Raw genomic sequence first — 9,524 nt, 5'->3', positions numbered from 1 at the left:
CTTCTTCTTCTTCTTCTTCTTCTTCTTCTTCTTCTTCTTCTTCTTCTTCTTCTTCTTCTTCTTCTTCTTCTTCTTCTTCTTCTTCTTCTTCTTCTCCTTAAGTCTGACTCTAAACTCAATTTCCTTACGAAGAAAACCATGATCATCTAAACTCTTAAGAAATATTTTTCCCTCTTAAATACTATCTCTCATTAGTTCTAGGTTTTTTAATTGAAGTAGGCACAAACTTTCTTCTCATGCAAGATTTTAATTCATACCAATCACGAATGAAGGATTTTCTACCTTTATTAACTCTATATTGCCTTTCATCCCATCACTCTCTTGCATGTTCTTCCAATGTAGAAGTGTATAAACTAAGAACATATAATTCACTACTTCTAGAATGAAAAAGGGAACCATAGGATTCATATTCACTTTTTCTATTAATGAATGGATGCATTTCATCAATTTCCCTTTCCCAAGCTAGGTATGTTAATTCACTAATATCCTTTCCAAAGAATGAAATATTTTCCCTAACTTGATTATACAAATCATCCTCAATCCTATCAAATTCCTCAAATGTACAATTTCTTCTAGCATTTTAAAGTTTACTTTTAATGTCTTTAAAAGTAGTTGCCTTTTCTAAATTACTAATCCTAGATGACCTATGACATGACATCTTTGTTTTTAAAAGTTTTTTCGAAGGAGAAATCTGCATGAATTAGAAGGAGAAGAAAGGGATTAGAGTTGTTGGATTTTTAAAGTTAGAGAAAGATCTAGGATTGACTAAGGTATAAGGAAGCTTACCTTGTTTTTATTGTATATGTATATGTTATTGATTATCTAGAATGATGATCTTTTCTTTGATGCATGTGTATGTATGAGAATGTGTTTATGCATTATGATATGGTGAATATCATGGTGGTTTTTGGGTTCTACTATGAAAGCATGTATGACTTTGTTGGGTTTTCACATGATAATATGTATTAATGCCAAAAGGGGACAAAGGTATGTTATCTGGGGGTTTTACCATACAAATATCTATTGTAAAGAGTGGTATGATGATCATATGTAATATGTTGGGTTTGTTTGGGTTGTAATATGCATAATGATGGATTTGGATGATTCAAGTGATGTAATGTATGTATTTGGCTTTGTTTACAAGGGTATGTGAGGCTTGAATACATGTATGGCAAGTTAAGTAAGTTTTCTCGTGATTTTGGGATGATGTATGTATGTTTTGAACATGTGATAATTGTCTAAATTTGATTTTGCATGTAAGTTCAGCAACAATGGATTATTGTAAGTGATAATCGATTATTTGCGCGTTATTTTTGGAGTCTCGTTACTCAAATAATTGATTATTTCGAATGATAATCAATTATCCTTTTGTACGTTGCATTTCTGCAAAATTGTTCTGTGAACCTCTTTGGAATAATCGATTATCATCAGGTGATAAACGATTATCTTATTGTATTTTAGCTAAAAAAAGTGCATTTTAAGAAGAATGGAGGAGGGACAAGCTTTAAGGGTTGCAAAATGTGATATTGAGTAGGGAATGGAGCTGCGTAATATGGTTAGGATTAGAATGGACTCTTGTTTGACATTGGAGCATGGATATGTGATGTGAGGTATTAAGGTGTGTTATTGATCAATGAGCATGAGAGGTGAAGAACAAGTGTCTGCTTATTGTACCTAGTAAATCGTTAGATTATCTATCGTGTGATACGAAATAATGACTCTCTTTGGCCTTATGTGTGAAAAGGGAGAGGTGTTCGAGTGCTAAACCTTCTTTGTATGAGGGAAATGATGTTTTTCTTAGTCCTTGTGTGATAGGGAAATAAGTCCTTTAGCCACGAAGGCAGGACGACTTGAGCGGGCCTGTGTAGGGAAGCTACAAGTGGCCTATATGGGGAAGCTTCAAGTGTGTGAGGTAGGGTATAAGAGTGTGACTGAATCTTTCATTGTGGAGTTCATGGTCTTGTAGATGTTCATGGTGAAGTTCATGATATGGATACTCATGATGGTGTGCTCATGATGAGGATATTCATGATGATGTGTTCATTAATATGTGTTCATGATGAGGATATTCATGATAGTGTGTTCATGATGAGGATATTCATGATGGTGTGTTCATGATGGGATGCTCATGATGGGGATATTCATGACGATAGTGGATAACGGTTTAAAAACCATTATTTTCATACTTAATTTTGATACAAAACACACCCTTTATGACTTAGATTTTAGCTTGAAATCATGTAAATTGCGTTAGTTAGGTTACAAGAGAGTCAAAGGTGGTTTTAAAGATATTATGTTTGGTTTTTCTTGTTTTGACAGGTGTTAAGATTTAAGACTTATAAAAAATATAATCTTGAGGGCTTAATGATCCCTCTCATGTTCTGCCATTTATAATAATACAGAGATGATACAATAGGGAGATGGAAGGTCAAGGGGTTGTCCTACCCTGCTAGGTACATCATTAGAGATAACCCAACACACTATCCCTTACTTTAGTCCTACTAACTACACTAACATAGGTAGACTTAGTAATTATTCTACCATTAAACTCATACACAAAACTCACACACAACTCACATTAACCAATAATTCTAACACTCCCCCTCAAGCTGGATCATACAAATTGTATGAACCAAGCTTGGAATAGATAAACTCAATTTTGAAACAAATGATTTTTCTTCAAGAGTGTGAGGTAGTGTGTTATCACAACGAATAACTAACAACAGCTTGTGAAACTTCAACTTCAAAAGTGGATGACGGAGAGTAGTGATAGACAATGACAAACTGCAAGGACGAAATTCCTCATCAACTAAGGATGGGGCATGCAGTGGCTAAATGCGACAAAACTGCAGGGACTGCCATCTCTAAGACTGATGGGTGATGGGGCCTGTAGTGGCGCTGAAAGCTGCAAAGCTACAGGGACAACCATACTTATGTGACTTGAACTTCCCATCTCTGAGAATGATGGGTGATGGGACCTGTAGTGGCGCTGAAAGCTGTAAAGCTACAGGGACAACCATACTTGTGTGGCTTGAACTGCCATACTTGATTTGCAGTGTCTTGGAAACATACTCCCCTTCACTGTGAAGGGTGGAAACAGTGAAATTGTTGACTGAAATTGGAAGCATCACAGTTGTTAAAGATAAACACACATAAATGACTTCGACAAAAGAGATTGACGTCGGATGGGTAGCCTTCAATAGCTAACAACAAATCTGGAGCAGTGAGAAAGTTGCCACAATTTTGGTCATCGGCATGATGGTAATTGTTTTTGAGACTTCCAGGAATTCCAGCAGGAATTTGCTTTTCAACTGGTGCTGGACTTTGCTGCTTTTCAACTGGTGGTGAAGGAGCACTAGCATTTTGAGTGTGTGCAGCCTGGTTAGCACTTTGAACATTGTTGGTAGGCTCCCCACTGCCAAAGAGGTAACCCAAGGAACCCTGGCCACTACCAGCACTCACACCACGACCCATTTTCCCTCTGTATTGTGATGCTTTGTTGATGCTGAGACCACTCACTCAAAGAGTTAAGAGTTGGCTCCTCTCCTCCCACAGCAGAGCTGGACGTTTATGGTCCTCAAGATTCTGAACAGAATGATGTTGGAGACAGGTTTGGTGGTGACTTTCCCAAAGTAGACATCACTTTCAGAATGGAGAAGATGATGAAGAAGACTAGCATCACACTGGTGGAGAATGGTGGACAGCCGCTGAGACAGTGGAAGAGGTTCTTTTGTAGAGAAGAAGATAGCGGAAGCGGAAGATGATGTGGAGACAAACAAAGATTGCAACAATGACTGCTACGGAGGGTCTGAAAAGAGAGAGAGCATAGGCGACGGCTATGGAGGATACGCGATGACTTTCCGGCGAGCAGAAGGTGGCGCGTGGACAGCACGCGCCTGTTCGCAGCGCACAAAGATGTTACGCGTGGCGGCGCGTGGAGGAGAACCAGACTACCCCACCAGTGGGGTTGGCCGTCGCGTGAGGAGGCGGTCCAGATCCGCAGGTCGCCGGACGAAACTGAGGCGGCTGCCGGCGGCGGACGGTGGTTGCCGGCGGCGGACGGTGGCCGACGATGGTTGACAGCGGAGTCAGTTTCCTTTCTAGGGTTCCAGGAGATTTTAGATCCTTTGATTCTTCGTGCAAATGAAAGACAATGCCGAGAATGATTGATTGGGCATCACTTGATCTAAAATACCAGTTTGAGTTACTGGTAGAGGGAAAGGGTTCGAGAAACAAATTCTGAAAGCAGAACTTGTGTAGCTTCTATAAGAGAAAAGAAACTTGTTGGAAATACTTAGAGAAATGTGAGATCAGCAGCTAGATCTGCAAAGCTGAAAAAGATAGAATTCTAAAAGCTTGACTGGAGCAATTATAGCCTATTGAAGTACAAAGGCACAGGTTAAAGAAAAGATTTTTAAGGGGCCTCCGGCGGCCATAACGGTAGGCCGCCGACGAACAGTATAGACAGTCGGTAGAGGATCAGAAAACCTGCTCTGATACCATGTTAAGATTTAAGACTTATAAAAAATTATAATCTTGAGGGCTTAATGATCCCTCTCATGTTCTGCCATTTATAATAATACAGAGATGATACAATAGGGAGATGGAAGGTCAAGGGGTTGTCCTACCCTGCTAGGTACATCATTAGAGATAACCCAACACACTATCCCTTACTTTAGTCCTACTAACTACACTAACATAGGTAGACTTAGTAATTATTCTACCATTAAACTCATACACAAAACTCACACACAACTCACATTAACCAATAATTCTAACAACAGGGTTAGACGAGAATTGAATAATGAAGAGTGAAGTAGGAAGGATTTAGACTCAAGAAAGGATGAAAAAAGGTGCAAAGGAAGAATCGCAGCCACCGCTCAGCGCTAGTTTCAGCATTGTGCGCCAACTTTGTGAAGAGAGCCATTGTCAAACGCTTAAGCGCCAATGCTAAAGGGAAAAGTTAGAGTCGTGCACACCGTTGAGCGTCAGATCCAGCGCTGAGTGCTGGCCTTTCCAGACACAACACTGCCAATCGCCTGGGTGTGAACGCTGAGCATCCTACTTGAGTGTCACACCTACTGCTGAGCGGTGAAACCAACACTGAGCACTGTAGTTAGGCTTGGGCCTGCTTTCTGTAATTTTTCACAGATTATAAATAGATTTGTGTGAATTAGGGTTATCTTTTGGCAGAGAAGAGACGCAGAAACACCTATTCTCACTCCTTAGAGGCGGATTTTAGATGCGAAAGCTCCAATCTTTCAATTCTAGAGTTATCTCTTTCATATTTTTCATTCAATTCATATAGTTTCACCATGACAATGGTGAACTAAAACCCTTTTGTTGTTGGGGAACGATGTAATCCTATTGAAATTCTCTTATATCAAAGTTCTTATTTTATTTATATACTTTTGTTATCAATATTTTGAGTTTTCTTCTCTATACTTTATGCTTGTATTGTTTAACTCATCCAATGTCATGATCATTGATTTTTTCGATATGGACACATACGGGGAAATCTAGACATGAGGGGAATTCTCTTGATTAGCAATATTACCTAGACATAGGAATAAGACAGTCAATTGCTTTAAGCTTTTGTGCACTGAAATGCATGACTAATTACTAGGGAGACTATACATAGTAAACTAGTAATTGGGAGTAGGCTCTCTTCGCCGAGACATCGGGTTTAGAGTAAATTAGAAAGTTGCATGAACATTGATAACAAAGTTGAATTTAATAAGAATAGTAGATATAGGAGAGTGGATTAGGATGAAACCGTAAACCCCAGCAACACCATTCATCCATATCTTTATCTGTCAATTAATCAAGTTTTTGCATTTGCATGTTTATTTTAGTTTTTGCATTATAAACTCTAATTTCATTCTTTACCGAGTCTTAAGAAATTAATCCACATAAACAATTAGGCCTAAGAGTTCCTTGGGAAACGATATTCGGACTTACGTCTATTTATTACTTGATACGATCTGATACACTTGCCAGGGTGTTAACAGTAGTACACTTATGATGATGATCGTGGTGTTGAAGATGTTCTTGAGAATGCTATGTTGATGGTGGTGTGGTTATGATAGTGATGTTTACTCTAGTGGTGTAGTTAACATATGTGTTGATAATAGGATAGATTGTTGGCCTATGTATGTGATGTCCGTGATGGATTGGAAGATTGAGGGATCGTTGCTGGTTCACAATGACGATGAAATTAATGATTTATTGTGTTGATAGTGTTAAAGATGGGGTTGCTTATTAATGTTATGTCTTATTATTGTTGATCATATATTGTATGATTATGGTTTGTTTTTAACGGTAGTTTACTCTATACTTGTTTGTGTTTGTGTGTTTGTGAATGAAATTATCAACAATGATCGTATAATGTATTATATCTGAACAGATGATGTTACAAATGTTTCAGAAACATGAGAAAGTCATGAGATGATAGGAAAGATTTGGGATTTTCTTTAAATTTTTTTTTATTGGGCTTTTAATACAATGTAATGGAGTTATTATTTTTTCCTTGGTTATTTTAATAAATTTTGAACGATGTAATCTAATATTGATTCTGAAACTAATATGATTGAATTTATTTACACACGTTGAAATATTAAAGTTTTTGAAAAATATGTTTTTGTGGTATAAAGAAGTTAAAATGTTCAATTTTTATAATAACTCATGACACATCGTAAAATTTAAAGCTTACAATGGATATTGGTCATCAGTAATATCTTATACCCGAGTTATGTTATTACCAAAATATATATCTAACGGTAATTATAGTAAAGGCCGATATTTTTGAATAAATATTACTAATAACACTTTTACCTACAAATACTTACCTATTGGTATTTCGTTATAAAACAACAGCTATCAATAAATTTTTACAGTTTTCTAACAAATATTGACTACCAATAAATTCCAATTTTTTTTTAGTGATAACACCAAACTCAAAATAAATATGACATTCTTTTCCTTGCATGGCTGCTTTACACTTTTTAATATCTCTATATATTTTTTCATAGGATACTACCTTTCTTCATACCAATAATTTTGTCTTTCAATTGAAAACTTTCAATATGTCACCTAACTCTATTAAATTTAACTATATAAATATGAAATATTTACAGCTAATATAAATATGAAGTACTTAAAACTAAAAATATTATCCAACATTAACATTATATCCAACTGAAAAAATATGTCATTCATTCCATATATACATGCACACTAGTGGAAAAATAACTTTTTATAACGTACAAAAATGATTTTTTATAACGTAGTTACTGGGGTTATAGTTCTGGGCGATACAGTAAGTTTGGACATTTTATAACGTAGAAAAAATTTACGTTATAGTAAGTCTGAACATATTATAACGTAGTTTCTGAAATACGTTATAATAAGTCTGAACATATTATAACGTAGTTTCTAAAGTACGTTATAATAAGTCGAAGATTTTACGACGTAAAAGTTTTCCTACGTTATAATAGGGTGGATGGTACTATAACATAGAACTTTTTATACGTTATAATATATGATTTTTTATTTTAAAATAAATTTATTATTATATTTGACCTCCAATGATTATTATGTTTAAATCTTAAACAGAAAAAAAAAGAAAAAAGAAATAGAATGAAAAACAAATAAAAAACAAATCACGTGTTGATAATTTTTTATACAAATGAAAAACAAATATCTTTCTATATAAAAGAACCTGGCCAACAACTTTCTCCCACAGTAATATATCCAAAGTAAAATTTTATAATATTATAAATACAAGTTTACAATACTATCATGTATCCAAGATTAAATGCACTTTCTATATACACATTCGTCCATGTAACCTGCTTGGTTTCCTTTAACTCACTCAGCTCACATAGGTCAACCCCTTATATTACGGAGTGCCAAAACCGCAACTTGAATCTGTAAAAGCAAATAAGCACATGCAACCTAATCAACACTTCAAAAACAAATGCAAGTAGAGGTTATTCAGCACCTAATAAGTTGTTGTTTGGGACATCATATGTTAGCTACATAATAGGTAAATGAATGTTATATTTACAATTTTGCTAATAATTAGTTTGCCATATTTGCTAATAATTATATAAATACAATTGTTCTAAAGCACCACTGTACTTCTATTAAGAAAACTAATTTACTGAAATCGCAGTTTGAAACAATTTCAGTTTATCTTTTTCCCAAAGTTTAAAAGTGAAATTTGTAAATAAAAGACTGATGACTTGTATTACTTTCCAGATGACTTGTATAAATAAAAGACAGATGACTTGTAAAATAAATTCTATTTTAAAATAATAAATTCAAGTAATAAGATTTACATGATTGTGCAGTTTATGGACAAAAGGACAAAAGGACATTCCAGTTTATGCAGCAAGCCTGCAAGACTTCAAGGAGGTTAACATTCCAGTTTATACATGGTTGTTCAATAAGCCTAAATGAATTCATTTGGAAGCTTAACTTCAGGGTCCTAAATTAAGCAGCTATATATTAACCATGAAGTAATGGTGTTCCGTTCTCCTGCTAAAGTTTCCAACAATATGCAAGAAAAATAATACAAGTCCTGAATTGGCCTGGTATGATATATTGTTTGCAGGTGGTTTCTAACGTTCCCTTTAATATCAGCACAGATGTGATCAAATTATTTCTTCCGATGGGTGACATTTTCTCAGAAGTGGTTCTATTGCTCCAGGTTCGAATTGATAGCTCTCTAGTGTCTATAATTTATTGTCTTGTTTTTAGTTTTTCTCATTAACTACTAACCTCTAATGTTTCCGTTCCTATCACTCAACTCCTACCCACCAATCTGAAGTTCAAGTGATGTTCATTGTTTTTGTATCTTGATCAGTATTATGAGCTTGAGACATAACTACGTAGAATGGGGGAAAGAAATTATAGAAATTAGAAATAGCCTCACGACTTCCATCTGCACATGAAGTATTAATGTTTGAGGCATCTGAATAATAAGAGAAAAAGGTAGAAATGTATTACAGACATTACCTCTTTGAGATGCATGCAATCCCTTAAAATTAAGACCTCAAGAAAATTTACCCCATTGCAGCTTCCAAGGTTTCTGGAAAATAAAGGTTTTAGTACTTTTAATCAATCTTCTAGATGGACAGAATGTAACAGGCTCTTGCAAACCCTTGTTAGAAGCAAGTGACCTTAAGAAGTTACCAGTGATTGAATAAGACGTTGAAAAGTCAACATACTTCAATTTCCTAAATCCCTGCACATTCAGTTTAGAATTACTAACTCTGACTACATACGACTTTTCTTTAACTTCCATGAAAAGGAAAAGTTAGGATAATGTTATCTAATTTAAAATTAATTGTCCAAAATTCAAAAACAAAAATAGTAGCTCCAAATCACATATCAATAAAATATTCATATAATCCTGCCGCCAATTGCAAAATTATATTATTCAGAAAACCAAAATATAGTTGATCTACAACATTTCCTTGTTGCATTATAACTTCCCCAGGAAGAAAGAACTCCTCATG

General features: G+C 35.2%; 1 protein-coding gene and 1 long non-coding RNA gene across 2 annotated transcripts; both read right to left on the bottom strand.

Moving 5' to 3' along the window:
- Positions 1-3,078: 3,078 nt before the first annotated feature.
- On the bottom strand, positions 3,079-3,553 carry LOC111240804 (protein SPIRAL1-like 3). Its single transcript, XM_022776570.1, has one exon. It carries the CDS (start codon positions 3,472-3,474, stop codon positions 3,079-3,081), a length of 396 nt encoding a protein of 131 aa, XP_022632291.1. The 5' UTR covers positions 3,475-3,553.
- Positions 3,554-8,930: 5,377 nt separating this feature from the next.
- Positions 8,931-9,268, bottom strand: LOC106756012. The gene is made up of 3 exons (XR_001375439.2): positions 9,186-9,268; positions 9,022-9,094; positions 8,931-8,947 (listed from the first exon to the last, which is right to left on the bottom strand). It is a non-coding gene; the product is annotated as an uncharacterized LOC106756012 (long non-coding RNA).
- Between the last annotated feature and the right edge of the window lie 256 nt (positions 9,269-9,524).

The sequence above is a fragment of the Vigna radiata genome, chromosome 2 (genome assembly GCF_000741045.1).
Source record: "Vigna radiata var. radiata cultivar VC1973A chromosome 2, Vradiata_ver6, whole genome shotgun sequence".
NCBI lineage: Eukaryota > Viridiplantae > Streptophyta > Magnoliopsida > Fabales > Fabaceae > Vigna > Vigna radiata.
This window is presented reverse-complemented; position numbering and strand designations above follow the sequence as displayed.